General features: G+C 52.7%; 1 protein-coding gene across 3 annotated transcripts in view; it reads right to left on the reverse strand.

Moving 5' to 3' along the window:
• Window positions 1-5,568: 5,568 nt before the first annotated feature.
• LOC144944056 (sprouty-related, EVH1 domain-containing protein 2-like) overlaps window positions 5,569-22,930 on the reverse strand; it is a 46,489-nt gene continuing 29,127 nt past the window's right edge. For 2 of the 3 annotated variants that reach the window (XM_078872098.1, XM_078872096.1), the window contains exons 5-6: window positions 13,756-13,824; window positions 5,569-10,718 (exon numbers count right to left, since the gene is read on the reverse strand). In XM_078872098.1, the coding sequence (XP_078728224.1) occupies window positions 9,975-10,718; window positions 13,756-13,824 (813 nt within the window). In that variant the 3' untranslated portion in view covers window positions 5,569-9,974. The remainder of the gene's footprint in view (window positions 10,719-13,755; window positions 13,825-22,930) is intronic. The other variant, XM_078872097.1, reaches the window with a different exon arrangement.

Consider the following 22,930-nt stretch of genomic DNA (forward strand, 5'->3'; position numbering starts at 1 on the left):
CTGAGCGAGCACCTACAAAGGCCGGCACTGTGGCACACGAGGGGGTGGGCGGACACCATCACGCCGGGCCGCCTTTGTCTCCCTTCGTGGCTATGTTTACACACCGCACCAGGTACTCATTTGAGGCCGAGTCGACCTAGGGGAGGCCCAAGACCGGTTCGGATAATCGTCACTGGTGTGGAGCCGTGAGCGGGATTCGAACTCCGACCGTTGGGTTCTTGGCGCAACTACCCCACAGTACACACATTCACAGACAGTTTGCGAGCACCTATGAAGGTCCGCACTGTTGTACGCGAGGGGGTGGGTGGGGTGAACCAGCGACCTCGCCGGGCCGCCTTTGTATCCGTCGTGGCTACGTTCGCTACGCACGGCACCAAGATACCGTGCCGTAATTTCGAGGGCCCTCCTCGTCACTGTCCCGGAAGCCAGAAAATTCCAAAACTGCTACACGGGGTCTGTGGAAAAGATTAAGAAAATAATAATCATAATATCCTCACCAAGGAAATGTACAATTACAAGTAGATAGCTGTCAACCCATACGGTTTACCCCGTATTCTTGTACAGGGAAATTTAGTTTTTAGGTCCATACGGTGTACAGCCGTTTCAATACGGGCAAAAAAAACTACGTTTGTCTATTTGTTTGTGTGTCTCCCTCGTGATGGGACTTTGTAGGATGAACGTCGAGATTTGTAATGGGCACGGGGTGACCAATAAGGTCTGAATTGGTCTGTAATAAAGGGCCGTCCATAAATGACGTCACGCAACTAAGGGGGGGGGTCAGACATTTGTGACGATGTGTTACGAGGGGGGGGGTTGAGAAATGTGACGTCACATCAAAATGCGCAACTTTAAATAAATATAGACAACACGTTCTACTTAATTAAATAGACTTTTTAATACATGTTTTCTCCTACAACATCAGAGTGCAGCGCCAGATTAAATACGCACTACAATGACAAGAGTTTAAAGCGATTTGATTTAAAGCATGTGTTATTTGGGGGGGGGGGGCAGAGCTTTATGACGTCCTATTTGAGAGGGGATCTGACTTTTTGTGACGCCGTGGGGGGGGGGGCCTCTTGACAGTCGCTAAACTCCGGCGGCAATTGTGGGTCAGTCACAAAAGCAAAACCGTGGAGCGGTTTCCACATTCGGCAGAGTCCGACTCAGTCGCGTAACTAACGCGGGCGCAGGAGGGCTTGCCTTGGCCTTCACCCACCGCCTGATGGCCAAAGCTACGAGTTAGGCCCCCATTTGACAACCACCGTGTTCTCTCAACAACGGTGTAAGTGAACAAGAACTGATTTAAAACGGAGCGCCCCTGCAGCGATAAATGTTCGAGACCGTGAGCGTAGCGGTTAGTAGTTAGAGAGATGAGCGGCGAGGTAACCCGTACCACGCCTGGGTGCGACCGTGCGAGACAAATCAAATATTGCCCCCCACACCTGACCAACTGGAGCACCCCCATGAGCTGATAATGCAGCAACTCACGCCACTGGTGAAGGCGTCGTGGAGATCTACACGGTGCGTAACAATAACGACGACGATGTCTCTCGAACGTGAGACCAACCACAGCAGCCCCAGGCCCTTGCCTGGCTTCATGCGAGACGGAGGTGGTGATATGGGCGTGAGTGCGTGCGGGGAAACGATTCGTTGGTGGACGCTTACCGGGGACGAGTTGGTGTCTGCAGTCGCCCTCCAACAACGAGCGGGGCGACGGGCCGGTGGAGAGCGGGGGTGGGTCATCTGCCGGTCAACTCGGTCAAGTCAACCATCTGGGGTGGTGTGTCTATCCCGCGAGCTCCGTGCCAGTAGCGAGACTTCCACACTTCACGTAAAGGCCCTTCGATGTGCATACCTCGCGATTCGGCGCACAGCCGATTCTGTGGAGCGTCGCGATCCGAGAGTCACTTTCGTGGCTTCGATCCCAACCCTGACGCCTGCTGTATATTTGGAGTTTGCGTTGTCCCTCCTCCCGTGGTCGCGTGGATTTTTCTCCGGGTCCTCCGGTTTTTTTCCCCCTCACACGATAAGCCATTTCGTTGAGCTATATAATTTGTGACCAGGTCGCTTCTGAAAAAATAGCTTTCTATCTCTGAGTGGGGCCTTACCTGGTAAAACAAAAATTAACTCCGCGGTGAATTTCGTAGCACCCTCTGGTGGCCGCAGCGCTCACATGGAGCCCATCACGCGTGCCACGAATCTAAAGCGGCTTCACGCCTCCTGCGAATCACGCGACTTCGGCTGTGGCCACCCCCATTCTGCATCCCTCCTCCTAGCCTCGCCCCCTCTGAAAACAGACTCTGCTCCATGTCACAGGGGCGCCACGGTGGCCGAGATGTTAACAACCTCACCTGGTACGCAGGAGGCCCTGGGTTCGATCACGACCCTGACGCCAGCTGTATATTTGTAGTTTGCGTGTCTCTCTCCCCGTGGTCGGTTGGATTTTTCTCCGGGTCCTCCGGATTTTCCCCCCCACATTTAGAAACGTGCGTTTAGATTATTTGGCTGCAATACATTTACACATGGTGACGATAAGACACTTTCGTTGAACGCTAATTTGTGGCCAGGTCGCCTCTGAAAAAAGAGCTATTTATAGGGTGCTTTAATCTTTTTTTAACACTTATATGGGAATTACTCTTTGGTTCTTTCGGTAAAGTCACGTGACTTTACCGAAAGAACCAAAGAGTATGAATCCCTGTAGTCACGAAAACTTCAAACTTATATGGGACTATCGTTTTAAATGGAAAGAGAACGGATAATACACTGGAACATGATAACAAATGTATGTTGATAGCCATCATTGTCAACACGTTGCCTGGAAACTTCTCCAGGTGGTCTCCAGAGCCCAGATGAGGCACATTTCTCGTGGTATTGTTGCAAATTCTCAGAAGTGTTAAAATATGTTTTTTTAGCTCATTGGGCCTTACCTGGTAAAATTTTAATAAATGGTTTAGCTACATCGATTCTTGCGCGCGCGAATTGAAACACGTCCCCACGAGGTGAGCTCGTAGTGCAGATCTCGGCAGCGAAGCAGCTTAGAGCCCGGATAGTCATCCGATGGGTGACCATCGGGCATAAAACAAAACACTCAACAACATTCGTTAACAACACTGTGTGGCCTTACATGGAAACATAAAATAGGCAACGTTTCGGGCAATGGGCCTCCTGCACATCACAACGCAGTATCGTCACAGGATATAGTTACATACAGTACAGCGGCTCCGTCGACCTTTCATGTGCGGTATGTAGTCAATAATACTGCTACTCGCTTGATGATGCTGGTTGCAACTGCCAGAGAAACGGACCGGGCCTAATTGTTAAGTGGTGGATAGCTCTTCGACATACCGGTGTGCAGAAGCAATGTCTTTGTTCACGTCGGAACTTTATTTTATTTGACCGCGTCGGGTGGAGAAGGCTGTACGACACACGTTGGCATTATACTCACGCGATCTGACCAAACATGCTAATTATGAATCGTGTCTTTTGCTCGCGAAAGCCAACGCGTGTTAATTTTAAAGAGGCGATATTAACAGATTAATCTATGTCTTATTACACCCAGGGCTTAATTTCAGGCGGAGCTGTCCGGGACTGAGCTCCGGAAAATAGTTACCTCCCGCCACCCCACTCCCACTGGTGTTTGGGCACTGGGGCGGTAGGTGGCATTCTAAGCCACGGTTACTCCTCTCGAGCCGAGAGCGACCGTCACCATCATTCAGGCCACCGCTGGCTCTCGCGCTCCCTCTGGTGGCTAGGCGGGCTTCCTGACGCGTTCCCAATCTGGTGTGTCGATACATGCCATGTGTGCTGTATTCCCCAATCGAGTCGAGTAAATTTGCGGGTAATTTTTCAACATTTGGCAAAATGTGGACCTGTGACGCTTTGCACGCAACGGCCGGTCTACTCTTGAGAAATACGCCACGGGATCTTTGGAATAGGTGGGCACGTACCCACCCTTAACCCCACCCACACACAACATGCCTAAATCGACTGTGGTATATTTTTATTGTTTTATATATTTTTTATTTTGTTATTTCCCTTCTACGTGACTTTACCGAAAGAACCAAGAATATGTGGTATACCTATTTATACTGCTGGACGGACGGAGGCGGGAGATGGAATTGAACCATCGACGTCTGGAATTGCAAGTCCAGTTTTTATTTATTTGCTTTACCAGGTAAAGCTCACTGAGCTATGAGCTCTTTTTTTCAAAGGCAACCTGGCCACACGTGATAGCTTATCAACGTGGCTTATATCATCATAACACGTGGGGATTTACAGTTGCAGCCAAATAATCGAAACACATACTGATACTAAAATGTTGAGGGGAAAATCGGACCCGGAGAACAATCCACGCGACAACGGGGCGAGAGAGACACGTGAACTCCAAATACACAGGCATCGGGATCGAACCCACGACTTCCTGCGTGCCAGGCGAGGAAGATTGCATCTCACCGTGGCGCCCCAGTTTTCAAAGCTACTCCACGGCAGTCATTGTCCGAAAAATCAGAGCCGTATTTGACGAGATAGCCCACGGTGCGGATACAAATTCATAGGCCCTTCGCAAAAAAACTTCATCCAAAAATAACTCCGTACATGTTTGTATTTTACTCCTGCGATGGTTCCTGCCGATGACCAAATCATCCGGAATGCACCAAATCTCTAACCAGGAGCTTGAAACCTAAGCAGAGTTGAGCCTGGATAGTGCATGGGTCCGCGACCACCACGCATAGCAGGGTGTCATAGCCTGCTGCTCGGCTACGTGGAGGGCACTGCAGCAAAAATAAATTGTCCCGTAGTTCTACGCTCCTCGCCGACGCTCCCACCGATCAGTGTAGTGAAGTAGCGTCAAATGATCCCCATGACCGTCACGGCATGGGAAGGCCCTCATCCAGCAGTGGATTGACAAAGGGGCGTACGGGTATAGCTCGTGCAAGTGGTTAGGGTGAGGGATATAGTGAGCACTAATGGCTGGTTGGCTAGCTGGTCAAGGCTAAACTCTGGTTAGCGAGTGTAGTTAGGGTTAGGGTCTAGTTGTTCAGTGCAGCTAGGGCTAGAATCTGATTGGCTTGGCATAAAGCATTGAGGTAGGGTCTGATTGACTCGTGTGGCCAGGGCTAGGGTTAGGGCTAGTGTCTCGCTGCCTATAGTTAGGGCTAGTGTGTCTCGTGTTTAAAATAAAACAAATATCCCCCATATAGACTTACCTGACTGTTGGGGAAAGTGATGTTAGCGAGCACCTATGAAGGCCGGCACGTTACAGCAGATGGTCGGTGGCCAGCACCAATCCGGGCTGCCTTTGCCTCCCTTTGTAGCAACGTTTACACACTCCGCACCGGGTACTAATCTGCGGCCGAGTCGATCTAGGGGCGGCCCAGGGCCGGCACAGATCATCTTCACTGGTGTTCGCCGTGGACCGGGATCGAACTCGGGGGTTCGCAGCGGAGCGCGCTAACCGCTGCCCGCGCGCGTGAAAGTTCCGAGCATCACATTCCGCGGTTTCACTTTTCCGTCCTCATTTTTCACTTGCGGAGTCGATGGCCGACTCCCCGACCCCCCCACCACGGCTCCTTGCACGCGCGCCGCAGCAGGGAATCACACTCGAGCGGCCAAGACCCACCGGTGCAGATACCAGCACTTTATTTGGTAGTGTTCATTAATAAAACACCGCACAACATAATTGGAAAACAATTATGAACTATTCCGTTCAAGTAACACTGTCTAGAGTATACACATAAGCGTACAGCCAAAGTGTTATAAATTGAGGAGTAATATAAACGAAAAATGTACATCATAGCACGTGTCTCTAATACAGTCAAATAAAGGGCCGATATAAAGTATTGATTGAACACCGGTGGCACGCTGGGAGACAGAACAGGAGGCACTTCACTTCTCTATGATAAACGGCAAACGGTTACCAACACAGAACTCATACTTTAAAGGATTTCACCACTAAACTGCTTTCAATTTGGAAGCATACGGATACTGTACACAACGACTGCAACATAAAGGCTTTTTTTTTTATACAGAGATTATTTTCTTTTTTTATCTTCCGGTTGCCAAAATGTTAATTTAAATATGAGCAAATATCCTTCGGAGCGAGAGGTTTTTTTTACTAACCAAAAGAAACGATGCGACATGCAAACGCTCGACACGAATGATAGAAAGGTGTGTGTGTGTGTGCGCGCGCACGCTATCAAGTCACTATATAAATGCTTTCTTTAAAAAAAAATACAAATAAACAATACAATAATAAAAATCGAAAGAAAAAAAATAACCCGGTGTAACACAATTAGAGTCCGCAATTAGTCATGCAAGATGAGGCATGGGGCCCGCTCGCTCCTACCCACGGTGCGACCGGCGAGCACCGATGGGACCCCGAGTCCAACGGGATATTGGGATCGAACCCACGGCGGCCTCCTGCGTGACGGGCGAGGGAGATGGTCTCACCCACGGCGCCCCAGTCTGCCGACCGTCAACCCGACGGCAGTTACGGTCCCGAAAGAATCGGAGCCGCATTCGACCCGCACCTGCGTCGAGCCCTCGGGGCTGGTTTCCAGCACGTGGTTGTAAACGGGCCCCTGGGGCATAGTATCCGGCGTAGGCTCTCTGTGCCACTGAATCTCGACGAAGCGCAGTGCCTCTTACCGCGACGTTACGCAACCACGACGGCTTTTTTCCCCAACGAGCTGGGAAATGTCGCCGCATGTCTACGACTCGAACAGAGAAAGAAAAACAAAACGAAACCATTGTCCGACGATATAGCCTGTTAGAAACTAACCGAAAGGATCGAGGCAATCGATAATGTTAAAACTGTAAGGCGCAAACATCAGTAAGGTCTAAGGAAATCGTTTAATAATTTAAAACCGAAGTTGCATTCATGTCACCTTCACTCAGGAACTACCACTCTTTAAACCGGCTGCCCCGCTCTCTCAGGGGCCCACCGAGGATAAACACGGAATCATCGTCATCAACATAGAACTATATACAGCGCATACTCCCTCTCTTGTGTCAAAGAACGTCTCAAGTTATTTGGAATTACAAAACAATATGTACACCGGGCTGCTTGTAGTTCAGAGACCCCCCCCCCCCCGTCTTCCAATTGGCTTTATAAAATCTACTTTTAAAATATTTTTGACAAAATTCTTTCAGTACATACAGAGCTAAAGTTTACAGATAGCTTCTTTTCAATCTCATATTCTCAAGTCTAATATCTAAATTTCTACAACCCCTTCTTAAATGTGGGGCATCTAATTTAAAGAGAAATAAATATATTTTTTGTTGTTTTCTAAACAGAAGAAAATGGCAGTGAACTCTCGAATCTTACGCACCTTTTCTGGACTTTTGAAAAGTTTATACTTCGCTTAAAAAAAGTTATGATATCAAGTACGACAGGTCACCTCAACTCAACGTGACGGATTGTGTCAATGTGATGAAAAACCCACGGGCGAGACATAAACTCTCCAATAAACTGTAAGGAGAAAATAAAATCAACAACAACAATAATTAAAAATCTAATGGTGTGAAAAGTGCCCGGAAAATAGATCTCAGGTGTGTCTTAGCTTCTCCGTAAACCACAAAGGAACTGCGGTAACAAAAAGAAAAAAGAACATACACGTCCAACACCCTGCACAAAAAATACGCCGCTGCGAAGTTTCCAACAACAACGCAAAGGTGGAGCACGTCGCTGGCGGATATCCGTGGAGTTCATCGCACACCAGATGTCCCCCCGCCAGCACGCCGACGCAGCGCGGCGGTGTGCCAGCGCGTGCGCTTCAGTGGCGCGCGCTCCACGCCGATTGTGCCCAAACCGAAAAAAGAAAAAAAAACGACATCCGTTTACGAATGACGCACCCCCCTAAGGGATTCACATACACAGGTTTACACTCCAGGCGGAAACGCGTTGAGAACTGAGGTACTAAAAGAGTTGCACTGACATCGTGTTGAAGATTCATTTTTATATTCCCATTATTTGTGCGCTAATCATGCAATTAATGCATAGGCGTGGGAGCAAAGAAGTACAGCACAACAACGGGGGCTTTGCTGCACTGCCCCCTCTGCTGCCAAACATCAATGCCTTTGTTCGCCAGTGGATTGACAAGAGCCGTTATACAGGTTGATAGTGAAAACAAGAGCGTGTACGCACATTTAACAACCCACATTTAAAACCGCCCCCCCCTCTCGTATGCATTATTGTACGCATGCCCTCGTTGTGCAATATCCAAATCACCTCCCTAATAAATCTGCAGCCAGGATGCGCGGCGCGGCCCCATTAACTTGCAGGAAAAACCTGGCCACCGCTGCTCGACAGTGGCGTGCGGCAAAATCGGAGCGCGCGGGCGGCACTGCGAGCCAACGTCTCCTTGGCTCCGTCGCTCACGCAGGGCAGCCTCTTAATCGCACGCGCAAAATAGACGGTGAAGCGTCGGCCGGGGAGTGCGCCGCGTCGAGTGCTCATCGGAGTTCATCCAAGGACTTTGGCTCCGCTAAGTTTCTGGAAATCTCGGTTAAACCCAGAGCCGCTTGTCAGACGAGGTTAATTGGGTCACTCTATGGGGACTTCCGAGTGCAGTCGCCGCTGGGAACGGGGGGTTCAATCGGGGACAACGGCAAAACGATGGCAGCGGAGGAGGATTAGGCTCGGGCCATTTCAATACCGATCGACACTGAACACTCAAAATGGACACTTCCGAGTCCAGGGGTTTACATTTTTTTGGTCGTAACTGATGAAGAATTACTTGATACACACGAGGCCTCTATACAAAATGCTCGCGAGTTGTTTTAACAGCTGGTAGGAGGTGATAATTTGGAAACCGTGTGAGTTGTTTCGGTTCATCGACACTAAGAGATTGAGGGGGGGGGGCATGGGGGAAGGAAATCCTTTAATTTGCGGCGATTTATTTTTTACCGATGCGCTGTCTCACAGCAAGACGCCTGAGAGTACAACCGCCCCTGGGTGTTCTAATTGCAACTTTTGTGGCATTTATCGAGTGCGCCTATGTACGACAAGTAAGTATGACAGACACAACACTTGCACACCATTCTTGCACGTCTTCTTTTGTTTTGCTTAAATCCATCCATCCGTCCACCCACAGCAGAACGTCTCCCAAAGAAACCTCGACGCCAGTGGTTCTTAACCTTTGCTGCAGCCTTGCACCCCCCCCACCCCACCCCTCCTTTGGTTCTCAAATATAAATAAAAAAGTACAATGTTAATAAACACATCGGGTTTGATGAAACAAAGTAGTTGTACCTACGTGCCCGTGCTTAATTTGCCTTCTCGGTGATTTACTTTCTGACAAAAATCTGGCCACGTCTCGCACCCCCAAGGGGTGCGTGCACCCCAGGTTAAGAACCACTGCACTAGGCGATCGACATGGGAGGAGCCGGGCTCGAGGGCGTTTGGACTCAACAAACGTTGGAGGGGGGCTGAAAAACAACACAAGTGATCGAACGTCGCGCAGAGTAAAGTGTACAGGGGGCTCGTCAAGAAAAACAAGAACGGCATTCTCCCAACGGCTTGCGTGCAGTACGCACACCCTGGCATTGTGTTGGTGAGACACGACTGGGGAGGGCAATTAATGCGTACTCAAAATGGTGAGAGCGATGACGAAAGATTCCAAACTACCACTGAAGCCAAACGTTATTTTCCGTGAACAAAAAAAACCGTTTCCTTTTTTTCTTCTTTACACACCCTCCGCAAATATTTCTAGAATTAAATCGGTCGCGAAACTGAGCACTACACCCTATTTGTGTAACCATCAGAGCGCGAGTGGACCATCCCCATCCGACTGCGACCAACCCTCGGACTCGCCCGTCGCCGAAAGCCGGAACAAACTACCGTAAGTGGCCGACGCGCTCGCCAGCGCGGAAAACTCGCCCGGCTAAAACCGGAGGCTAATCAACGGAGCCTTCTCTATTTTCACGAGGCTTCCGAAAGACTTCCAAAGCTACGGCTTACGGCCTGCGGCTTTCCCTTCAGCCCGCCGCCTTGTGCTTGCCCCCGCAGCAGCCGCACACCTTCCCGCACGTGTAGCAGCCCTGCAGCGGCGGGTACAGGCACAGGCAGGGCACCAGCAGCGAGAGCGCGACCAGCGCCGCCCAGCGCAGGCCGAACCTCTCGTGGCCGCCCGTCTCGCACGAGCAGGGGTCCGAGTAGTTCCCCTCGGGGTCGGCCATGCAGTGGTACAGCATGCTCTCCGCGGCGCACATGCAACTGAGCGCCGTCACGCAGCGACGGGCAGGGTCTGGCGCGTCCGGGCAGCCCCCGCGCCGGTTGCCCGGCGGGTCGAACGCCGCGCGGCAGTACTTGCACCGCAGCACCCCGCCGCCGCCACCGCCGGCGACCCCTTCCTCCTCGCGCGCCTGCTGCTGCTGCTGCGGCAGCTGCTGCTCGCACAGCTGCAGCTGCTGCGGGTGGTGCGCCGCCGGCGCCTTGCCGAAGCGGCCGGAGCCCCGCTCCTCCTTCTCGGCCTCGGCCTCGCCGGGGCTGCCGCGCGGCCGCTCGTACTCGGCTTTCTTGCCGTCCCCCTTGCAGCCGACCTGCACGTAGTGGCCCTGGAGCGCCTGCAGGTCGCGCTTGCGCGCCGCCGCGTCCCGGTAGTCGTCGTAGCCGCCGCGCACTCCCATGAGGCCGCGCTCCTCGGGCGCGTTGCCCTGCGCCGCCTCGTCCTCCTCGTCCTCGTCTTGGAAGCTCACGTGCCGCCCCAGCTTGCCGCGCGCCTGCACGGCGAGAGACACGGCGAGAGCACAGTCCTGACGGCCGGCCGGAAAACCCGGCTCGGGCACCCTACGCGTCACGAACACCCCCCCCCGCCCCCCCGTCGATACGGCGCTGCCGACGCGTTGCGCTCTGATGGACGAGATACTGCCTAGAGGAGAAGACACGAGGGTAGGATTCGTCAAGGAGCATCAACCGTCGAATGAACTCCGGTCGTCCTCCAGGCGGCAGCTTTTGGCTCGCAATCGAACAAAGATGGTCACAGCATCGCGCGCTTTCAGATGCGCTTCTGCGGCCGTCTGGAACGCTCTTCCAATATTGGGAAGCCGCTGGGAGCTATGCACTTTTCAATCTTCTAAATTGAAAACTCATTTCTTTACAACTGCTTTTTGTGTTCAGATTGTTGTGCTTCCCCCGCACCGCCGATGAGCACGGTTTGCTACGTACGGTGCGAAAGAAGTTGGACATACGTACATAACAATATTTATACCAATACAATAAAGCACGTGTCTATTCTACCATTGACAAATAAAACAATTACTCGCCAGCCACCCGACTGGCAGACTATACAATGGGGGGGGGGGGGGGGGGTATAGCATTAGTTTGGTCGATTGCCCTGATCTGTTGTTGCTTCCTGCTTTTCATGCATTGTGCATTGGGATCCTAAGATGGAATGTGCATTATACATTTGAATTATTATAAATTTGAATTATTATAAATTTGAATTATAAAAAAAGTAAACCATATAAATAAAAACAGACGGTCTGTTTTTACCAAGGAAAACATATATATTTACCCACAACCCACCCAACTGGCAGACTATACCCATATGTGAAACATAGCAACTTCGCAACAATATGAAATGTTACTCATGAAAACATAAACACACTGCGTACCTTTTAGAAAACAACATTTAGTTCTATAAATCAAGTGCAGCGGATAGTTATTTCATAACTTTCAGTGTGATGGCCACAGGAATGCTGAGAAATTAAATTGTTATTATTATTACTCCAAACCTTGTTTACCCAGGAAAGTCACACCGAGTCTCAACACTATTTTTCAGGAGGGTCCTGCCAAGTTTTCACAGTCGCGGTTGATGTTGTGTTCTGCAAACCCAACCGAATTACTTTGCAGATACATTTTCAGCACCAGGGAATGTTTATCCAATACCAGTTACGTTGTTTTTTCTTCTTTTAAATATAATCGTTCATTCGTTCGTTTCTCAGTCCGCTTTTCCTGGTGAGGGTCGCGGCGGCAGCTTGTTGAGCAGGGCAGTCCAGACCTCCCTTTCCGTGGCGACAGACTCTAACTCTTCCAGGGGAATTCCCACGTGTTCCCTGGCCAGCTGAGCAACACAGTCCCGCCGGCGTGTCTTGGACCAGCCCCGGGGCCTTCGCCCAGTGGGACGTGCTGCAAGGTAAACTTCCACGGGGAGTCTACCGGGTGGGGCATCCTTACCGGCTGCCCGAACCACCTCTAGTGGCTCCTCTCGATGCGGAGGAGCAGCGGCGGCTGGACTCTGAGGCTCTCCCGGATTACCGAGCTCCTCGCCCGGTCACGGAGAGTGACCCCGGCAACGGTGCGGAAAAACCTCATTTCGGCCCCTTGTACCAGCGATGTCATCCTTTCGGTCATTACCCAAAGCTCATGACCAAAAATGCGGGTGGGAATGAAGATCGACCTGTAAACCGAGAGCTTTGTTCGTGAACTCAGCTCCCACTTCACTACCACGGAACGGGACAGCGCCCGCAACGCCGCATCGATCCGCCGGCCGATCTCCCGCTCCCACTTACCGTCACTCACGAAAGAGACCCCGAGGTACTTAAACTCCTCCACTAAGTGCAGCTGTTCCCCCCTAACCTGGAGAGAACAATCCACCATCTCCCGGGAGTGAACCATGGACCTCAGATTTTGAGGTACTGATCCTCATCAAACCGCTCAAGTGCACGCTGGAGGTCACAGACTGACGAGGCAAAGATGAAAACGTCATCCGCAAAAAAGCAGCGACGCCACCTCCATGCCCCCGTACCGGATACTCTCCATGTCTCGGCTGTGCCTTCATATCCTGTCCATGAAAAATCACAAACAGGAGTGGAGACAAGACGCACCCTTGGCAAAGTCCAACACGCTTCCATAGCTATATATATAGCTATGGGAGGAAACCGGAAAACCCCGGAGGAAGCTCGTGCAAAACAAGGGGGGAGGAGCAAACAAACTCCGCACAGAAAGGCGCCCCGAGTCGGGAATCGAACCCAGGAACTTCTTTGCTGCGAGGCGCCAGCGTCACCACCGATGCCCGGCCATCCTGCCGCCAGACCATCGGAGACCATGAACCGCCATCCACACGTGACTCATCGAGAAGGCAGTGGTGGTGTCTGACATCGCTGGGGAGTTGGGGGGGGGGTGTTACACTCGGACGCAAACACAGGGGCGTGATGCCAACTGGGCCTACTCGCCGAGATTCTACGCACGCAGGATTCTCCCCCGTTCGGCAACGGCGGGAAATGCGTTCGGTGATTTCTGTGTGGAAAGAGAACGCCGTTGCGACGCGTCCGATGTCGTATAAAATAAATACGTAAATAAATAAAGACCCGGTGAGCTCATCACAAGTTAAAACAGAAAGAAATTCTGTAAGTGGTGTGTATTCGTCACTGCAAAAAAATGTGCGCGTTGATCACTAATTTTGAGAACGTGATCTCTCATCCGATGGAGCGATGTAAATGCATAATGCTGCCCGCCTTTAAAAATAATAATGCACCGTCCGGTTTTTAGTTTCCGAGCGTGAGCACGATCACCACGCACAATGACGGTGACGCCACGAACGGCGCATTTCAGGGGCCTACAGCGATAGTGATGGGCCTCCTCAAATACAGGGGGTGTGGATTTTCAGTTGCCGTCTAATCCGTACAAAATCTCCGTGTCCCTCTTTCATCCGTGCCCATGGCCGTGACGGTGCGTGCGTTGGGCACGCACGCATGCGTGTGTGTGCGTGCGTTTCTTCACTGCGCGCGTGTTCCTCTCCCCAGGCCCTCTCCTCACCGTCGCCTGATGTCCCTTCCCTCCCCCGTCCTTCTTCGCCAGGGCGGGAGAAGTGCCTTCCACACTGGGCTGGAGACAAAACCCGCGGCGGGATCAGTTCTGACGCCACGCGGCCGCAAATCACCGACAACCCCAGGATGTGTATTTATTTATATATATATATGCGGCATTTATGCATTAGCGTTTGTACAATTTAGAAGGTAAAGGCGCAGCCCTGCATTTTATCGCTCCCGCCACTGCTGGGGGAAGGGCCTCCAGCCAGAGGGAGCTGGAGAGAGCCCCTCTGGACAGGTATTTGGCCTACTCTTCCACACCGGCCCAACGTCTTTGAAAGAGACGGGAGTCCGCGCACACTTGAGCCACACCGCTCGCGGCCTGCATGCAAAGTGTAAGTTTTACAGCCCTTTATCAATCCACTGCTGGATGAAGGCCTTCACTTCACATGCCTCTTGGTCACGGGGGGCTGCGTGACAATACTCCGCCACGCGAGTCAGGACAGGTTGCTGGTGTTAGCCGTGGCCGGGAATCAAGCTCAGGTCGCCGGGTTTCATAGTGCGGTACGCTAATCGCTGCGCCACGACTCCACCCCGTTGGTAGTTTACACGGACGCACTGAAAGACGCAGTGAGTACTCCTCGTGTGCCTCAACACAGGCTATGCCCGTGTGGACTTCCTGAGACGTAAACAAGGAGAAGCTGGGTTCAAATCCCAGGGCTGGCAAAACTCAGAGATCCGATGCCCGTGCAAGGGAGAAAAAAAATTCACGCATTCCCCTTCATCGTATGTTTTGAGAGAGATTGCAGGCAACAAAAAGCACGTACCGGTATTGCTGGAAGAATTATCTGATGTTGGTTTGTGCGAATGAAGGTACGGGACTCATCAGTAACGAATGGCTGATAACAACCGCCAACACAAACCTGCCCGTTGTAGCGTAATCTCGTACGAGGCTGCGCTGGGGAAGCAGCGGAAACTGCTCGCCGTTGCAGTCGGGCGTGAGGCAGAGAGGCGCCCGCGGTGGCTAGGAGATGTTAACCACCTCGCCCGGTGTACAGGAGGTCGTGGGTTTGATCCCGACCCTGATGCATATTTGGAGTTTGCATCTTGGATTTATCTCGGGGTCCTCCGGTTTTTCCCTCCACATTTAGAGTCAACATCACACATTTAGTGTATTTGGCTGCCCCTAGAAATGTCCGCGTGATAAGCCACTTCGTTGGGCTGTCATTTGCTTCTGAAAAAGAGCTAGACAGCTCAGTGGGCCTTATCTGGTGAAATAAAAATTGCTTAATTTACGAAATGGGGCAACACGCTCAGCGAATAAACAGAGGAACTTGATGAAGCAGATCTGCGCCTCTGAGTCCAGCTTGGCTCGGAGCGACTAATAGTTGAAGGCGCTTGAGCGAGAATAAGAGTAGAAGAAGAGGAAGAAGAAAAAAGAAAACTAAAGCGCCCATCTCCCGACGCGTTTGCAGGCCGCACCGCTCGTGTTACTCCGCGCCAAGTTCGACGTTTCTCTCCACGTGCTGGAGAGCCCCGTCGGGAAGACGCACGCCCAGCTCCGGGCACGTGACGCTAAACGCCGTACGCGTCGTGCGTGGCAACACGCGGGCAGGGGCTCCCAACGCCGTTTCACGTTTGTGGGTTGGCGCAACCGCGTAGGGGTTTCGCCGTCGGGGCTGTCGGCGTTGTTTGGCGCGGTCCTGGGCCTTCTCTAGGTCGACTCAGCCTGAAATGAGTACCTGGTGCGGTGTGTAAACATCGCCACTGGGGAGACAAAGGCGGTCGGGCGTGCTGCTGGCCACCCACCCCCTCGTGTACCGTTCCGGCCTTCATAGGTGCTCGCTAACAGCACTTGCCCCTACAGTCTGTTAAGGCTATACGGGGGATCTTTGTGTGGTGTCCGACGATTCACTCCATGTCGCCCGTTCAGCAGCTGAACATTCGCACCGGGTTAGTCCTCGATGCGACCACATCTGCGAACGTGATTCGTAACTTTGACCCTTGCCTCTGCATCGACGGCTCAATGCTGATGTGCCATCTGATTGCGGGACTACTGCTGCGGTGTTATCCTGGTGCGGTCTGGGACTGTTTCGTTGTCATTTTTGCTGCCCTGCCCAAACTTGAGAAATCCGACTTCTATAACCAATGTATTTATCATTTATGTATATTTAGCGGCTTTTTTTGTAATGTTTGCTGTTGTAACTCGCTGACCAGCCCACACCGGACATCTGTGAAAAAAAGCTTCAGAGCTCATCGGGTCCCTCCTCTCGTAGTCTCAATAAAGTTTCTGATTCTCATTCGGGTCAGCACACGCAGCGGGACGCTGGGCACCGAGCTAAATTGAAAACTCATTTCTTGATAGCTGCTTTTTTGCGTTGGCTACGTGCGAGCGGAGTTCAAGAAGTTAAAATGCAAGACACGAAATCACGCAGCGCGATCGCGCCCAAGGAAACTCCATAATTAATCACCTGTTTTTATGTATTTATTAAATAAATAAATCAGGGAAAGCGCTTTGACACTGGCAAAACAAACGAGCGGGCTTTATTTACCCGCTAAATAATTTATCTGTTAAATATGTATCTGTTAAACGAAGCACCTTCCCACGAAAGCAGCGCCCGCCAAGGCTTAACCGGCAGCGGCGTGGATCTTTCCCGGCAGGCGAGGGCCTCGAGAAAACTCGTCAAATCCCTCGTCCACGCCGGACTTCGGCCTGCCCCTCGCATTTATTTCCGCCGAACCAAATGGCGGCGAGCGCGCTGCTCGCCCACTCGCGCTGCTCCTCGGTGGAAGGGAAACGACGCCCGCCCGCCTGCCCGCCAGACGATTGCCTCGCGGCATTTTTTGCCCATCCGGCAGCGACGATGAAGCGCTCCTCTACCCCCCCCCGCCGCCGCCCCCCCATTGCCTCGTGAAGGCACTTTTTTATAGTACAGGAAAAGAACTGTGGGCAGAGGTGGTGGCGGGCGCAAGGACGGCAGAGCACCGCGGGCGTTTACGCAAGAATAGCCGCCCGCATTTTGTTAATCCTTTGGGTGAGCAGTCATATATTTATACACGCCCACGCACGTGTAAATATACACGTGCTCAAACATATACACAAAGACAAAGATTCCCCCCACCCCCCCCGTATAGGCTTAAAAGACTGTTGGGGCAAGTGCTGTTGGCCAGTTACGATGGAGGCCAGAACGGCACACGAGAGGGTGGGTGGCCAGCACCACGCCCGACCGCCTTTGTCTCCTCAGTGGCGATGTTTACACACCGCACCAGGTACTCATTTGAGGCTGAGTCGGCCTAAGGGAGGCCCAGAACCGGTTCAGATAATCGTCACCGGTGTTGGCCGTGAGCGGGAATCGAACTCGGGTCGCCAGGTTGGTAGCGAGGTGCGCTAACCGTAACACTACCGATCGCCACACACACACACACGCACACACACGTACACACGCACTCACGCACTCACATACACCAATTGCCATTGTAGCTCTAAGGAACGTTAAGATTTGAGTGTGACGGGAAATGCATTCGGGACGTGCCGAAGGTCATCATCATTATCATGCGTTGGCTGTGCCGGGGTAAAAGATAAAATGATTCGGAAAAAGGGGGAACAAAACAACAACAAGCTGGAATGCCACTCCATGAAGCGACCTCCATTGTCACATCTGTGGTGGCTTTGTCTGCACGTGTGTGTCTGTCTAGCCAGGGAAGCGGTGGCAAAGTGGTCGGCGCACTGCGCTATGACCCAAAGTTAAATTCCCGGGCCTTGGCCAACATCAAATCGCGAATATCCGAACTGGTCCTGGGCCTCCCCCTAGGTCGACTCTGCCTCAAATGAGTACCTGGTGTGGTGTGTAAACATCGGCACTGGGAGAGAAAAAGAGACACCTCCTCGTGCGTCATTCCGATTTTAATAGGTGCTCGCTAACATCAAACGAACACCCCAATTGCCTATTAAGGATATACAGGGCATATTCGTCTCTGTGTCTTTGTAGTCGTAACTAGCGGCGTTTATCGCCTTGGGATTCATCTTAAACCAAACACGGGAGCCCAATTCATTTCACCCACCAATGCAATTCAAAAACTTTAGCAACATCCGATGAACTCCGTTGCCAATAACAGAAGGCCCTGTTGTTTGCAGTGACACGAATTGGCCGCACGCACAAGGGATGGGGGGGGGGGTTCAGAAGCCACGTCCTTTCGGAGCCTCCTTAAAAAGAAGTAAAACAAAAAAGCCACCGCCGTGTTCCCCTTGAAGCCCGTGCACACGCTGGAGCAGAGCGGTCGCCAACGTTCGGCGCAAACCAGCGGCTCACACGGTCGCGGTGCTGCGCCTAAGAGGGGCGGTTGAATAATGGGGCAGCTTTTCACGCGAAAGAATCTATCATGTGATGTTGTTAGCGAGCAATCTATTAAAGCCGGCACGGTGCACGAGGGGGCCCGGTGTGGCCAGCAACACGGCCCGGTGCCAGCCGTGTCTCCCCCGCGCTGACGTTTACACGCTGCACCAGTGATAATGATTTAAGGCCAAACGGGGAGGCCCGGGACCGGTTCGGATATTCGTCGCCGACGTTAGCCACGAGTGGAAAGGGGTAGCACTTGGGGTGGGTGACTGCCTCGCACAACAGGTTTAGAGGCTGCGGGGGCGATGTTGAGGGCAACAGAGGCAGCAATGCCATAGTTGTACTGCACTCCATTCCCCCACGCCTCTGCTCCCAGCCATCACCAACCCGCCCTGACGATCGTGGTGAATCACGGTCAAATAACCCCCACGGAGGTGGGAGGCCCTCATCCAGCAGTGGCTTGACATAGGGCTGCACAGGTACAGCTAGTACTAGTAACTGGTTTGCCGAGTTAGGGTTCGGGATAGAGCTAGTACCAGTGGCCGATTTGGCTAGTTGATTAGGTTCCGGGGGAGTTGGTCAGGATTGGAAGGCCCTCATCCAGCAGTGGATCAACAAACCACGCTTACACAAGTGTGCGCGGGCACACAGCGCAGGTCCCCGTGACAAAGAGTGCACTGTTGCAGCCGTCTTAAAAAAAAAATGTGGGTGGACTTCATTGATTAATTATTGTAACAAATAACGACGATGTTGATGACGGCGACGATTCCATTGCCGCGTGCCGCCGGGGCACAGCTGCAACCGTTTAACTGGAGATTCCTGAGAGCGGTGGTGGCATGTGCTCTCGGAGAGGAAGGCAGCGGAGGGAAATGGGCCCCGCTCCCAAGGAACGCGACGGCCTGGCCTCGCCGTCACCACCCGAAAATTTTGCGGAAAAGTAAATAAATGAATGATGGGATACGGGGCTTCGTGCCGGCACGCTCACGTGCACAACTCCGCAAATATAAATAACCGGCGGCCAAGGTGGCGATGTTTTTGCTCTCTTCCTGTTTAGAGCGCATTGTTTTTCGGCTAATCTTTTTTTAACCACCGTTACAAGTTGTTCGAGCGTCGGAACGACGCGGTCGCGCACGCAGACAGGGAGCTCGACACAATGGTTTGCAAACGTTCTACTGACGTCAAGGGGTGATGGAGGAGGAGCAGGACCAGGAGAGCTAAGTATGCGATTATTGCGATGCCGCACAGGAGGGGAAATCTCGGCTTAAGGATAGCGCACGCGCGAGCACACACACACACGTGTGCGCACGCACGTGGAAATTTGTACGTGGCCGTTTGACAGAGAGGGCCCGCGCAGAGGGACCCGTTCACACCGAACGGATTCTCTTCTCCATTCAACTACCGGAGTTTGGAACAACTACCCACAAATGTTTCCCGTCGTGTGCACACGTGTCCTGGAAAAAACACCCAGGCGGCATTGAGTGTCTCTGCCCAAGGGCTATGAAAGTCACGTGTTGATACAGTGCACCTCTCTGGCCGCTCGCGAATATTTGCGATGACATCGTTTTTTGCCCTTGTTTGATTTTTGCCGGTGAATGATTTGCGAGGTCGAAAAAGAAATACTTTACGGTGAGAGTATTTTTTTCAAGGGCGCAACTTTATACGTGAAGCGAAACACCAACCGTGCTCACCGCACCTCCGATTATCACGCTTGGCTACGTACGGTGCGAAAGAAGTTCACCCTACGTACAGACAAAACCACAACGATCGGCGCCAGGTGCTGACGCGACCGAGAGTTTTGACGCGCGCATACAGGACAGCGCCCCGGCGATGAACTTTCCCGACCGCGAACGGAACCCCGTTTCTGCCATGGGACACAAAAATCGCTCTTCTGCGAGTCAAGAGCGACGGCACCTCTAAAATATGACGGCACTTTGAAAACTACGTCCACTCTGCGCGGACATTTGGCAGTTGTGTATCAGACACACGAGACTGTGGTGGTGGTGGCAGTGTGCACCTTCGTGAAGGTTTATTTTAATTCTACTTTAAGGCTGTACCATCAACGTCCTATCACGAGATGAAGACATTTTCATTCGGTTCCCCAAATCTCGCAGTGAGCAGCGCGACGGAACCTCTAAGTCAGGAAGATGTAGGGTCTGAACTTTGGTTTAAAAAAAACTTTTTTACCATTACAATTCCACTGTCCGCCAGTCTTCTTATTATATACATATTAACAAAATCCCACAGGGCCACGGAACGTGTGCAGAGAAGGGTCTCCGCCCCCGCCACCTGACTTAACCCACCTGCTACACAGAACCCCACATTGACTTTTGATCAGCACGGTGCGAAAAAAGTTAAACATTCATACATACAGAACGCAAGGTAGAGATACACAAGAACAAATATAAATATCCACACCATGTATGTTGAACTTCTTTCGCACCGTATGTAGCCAACAATAAAGCAGTTCGAAAGAAATTAGTTTTCAATTTTGATGTAAAAGTGCCCAGCTCCGGTGGCTTCCTAATATCGGAAGGAGGAGCGTTCAAGACGACCGCAGAAGCGCATCTGAAAGCACGCGATGCGGCGAGCGTCTTTGTTCGATGGCGAGCCGAGAGCCACTGCGAGAATGACCGAAGTTCGCGTGATGGAACATAAGATAAGAACAGCTTGGAGTGGAGTAACGGGAGAGGAGACATCCCCCCAAACAGCACCCCCCCCCCCCCCCACGGGCATGAATTAACCCCCTTGTGAAGCACTACCCGTGAGGAGACTTGGGACATGATCAGCAAAAGCAGGAGGGAATTCCTGGCGTGGACAAAAAGCCGAACCTAAATCCCCCCCCCCCCCCCCCCAGATTCTCGGGAGCCAGGCCTCCTGCCTGAATCGAGGAGACGCCCAACGCGGACATAGATTGGGGGGGGGCGTGATCCCCTGTGGATGGCGGCATTGAATGGAAAAATCTTTTGTTTGTTATTGTACCAAGGTACAAAACCTCTCTCTCCATTCCAACGCTGCCGTGCACCCACAGCTCTTCTTAAAATTTGGCAACACGTGCCCAAAGCTGGCACGTGCCAGAGGAGTGGGGGGGGGGCAGGACCTTCCCTACACAGGTGCCGTCAACACCGCGCCAGAGGCGGCGTCCTGTGAGGTGAGCGTATCCAATCGATAATGGCCGAGTAAATGCTTTGGGCAGGGCGGGTACTTCCACGTCAGCCGGCTTGTAGATTTTCCTGCAACGGATAACATTGGATGCTCTAGTCCACGAGGTTGCGACCGGCCCTGGTGGAATGTGTCCTCAGGTTTGTAGGGGGGGGGGGAGGAGGGGGGGCATGCTCCCCTGCGCCCCAGCAGCAATGCTCAACGCACTCCCTCCGCCAACATGGACGGCCTCGCCTTACGAGGCTTTGCTCGCCCCTCGACACTTTTGCTGATCGAGACGAACAAGCTGCCACGCGGCGTTCACTGCGGGTAAAACATGAGGGCTCGAGCAATAATCTAAAGAATCGAGTGGCCTCCTCAGCTTCTCGGAAGCAAATGGTGCCGGCCACAGCGTCGGTAGACCCAACTCCTGCCGAAGGTGACAAAAGTGGACGCCACCTTCAGCAGAAATCGAGCCGTGATGCTCAGTTACCAGATAAATTGGGGGGGGAGGGGGGGTGAGTAAGTAAGGCTTGTGGCTCCCTTACGCTCCTGCCCATTGTAATCACCGCTAAGAACACGGTGTTTGTATGGTTAGAAAGAGTTTCCAGCCATTGGCTGGAACGTCCAACCGCGGCCTCTTTGATGTCACGGCGCCCAACAGCTTCGGAGCTCGCAGTCAACTTTGACCCCTCCAGCCGGATGCTGCTCCTGCTCACGTGTGCAGCCGCTGCAGGCGTGCGTGGCGACGGCACCCACCCTGAGCCTCGCAATGTCCCGAAGGCATTGGGAGGCCTGTTTGGAAGTGCCGCCCCCTTTGCGATCACATGGTACTCAGTCTCCCACGGCGTTGAGGATGCACTCCGCCACGTGCGCCACGCACGAGGCAATGTTCATCGTTGTGGCGGCTGCCCGATGGCCCCGCCCCCTCACCTGAACTCGCTATCGAGTGACCCATCGACAGGGTTAGGAGGTGACTGAGGCGCTCTGCGAGGCCGGCTTAACGTGGCAAGAACCCGGACACCGAGGAGGCGTCCGCATAAGGGACGGTGGTGGTAAAACAATGGCATGGCGTAAGCAAGCATCCAGTTTGCACAATGGGACGCGCGGCTTCGGCCAGTTTTGCCCAATGATGCCTAAATCTGCTGCTGCTGCTGCTGCAGGGAACCCAACGGCGGCAGGGAACCCAATGGCGGCAGGGAGGAGCGATGGAGCGGCCCGTCTCTCTCGGAGAGATCCTCCTCCTCCGCGACCTCCCTGTGGTGGACTTCGCTTTAGCAATACTTGCTGCGCGAGCTGCGTGCACGCTCGTCGCTGATCAAATCACATCCAGGAGCTCCCAACGACGTCCTCCTTGGAAGTCAATGTCGACGGGGGATGCACACCACCTTCCTCGTTCCGCAAGTCTTGACGACGCAGACGCCGGGGCTCCTCCACATCACCGACATCAGCGCAAGGACGTAGCGTGCTCCGTTGGTTGGCATCGTCCTCCGCACGCTCAACCTCGCGGGTACGAAGCCTGCACTGTTGGGGTCACAGCCTCTACAACACCAGCAACTGCGCAGCTGCGATGTTGGGCGAGGATGTAGCGGCATGCGGACGGTGAGGGGCAAAACAACCGCCCCTCCATCTCTTCCGACGAAGGCGGCGTCTCATCAATCCTCTTGCAGTGCGCCGATGAGGGCCCAGAGTCCTGGCAGAGCGGGC

Source organism: Lampetra fluviatilis, chromosome 33, assembly GCF_964198595.1.
Source record: "Lampetra fluviatilis chromosome 33, kcLamFluv1.1, whole genome shotgun sequence".
NCBI lineage: Eukaryota > Metazoa > Chordata > Hyperoartia > Petromyzontiformes > Petromyzontidae > Lampetra > Lampetra fluviatilis.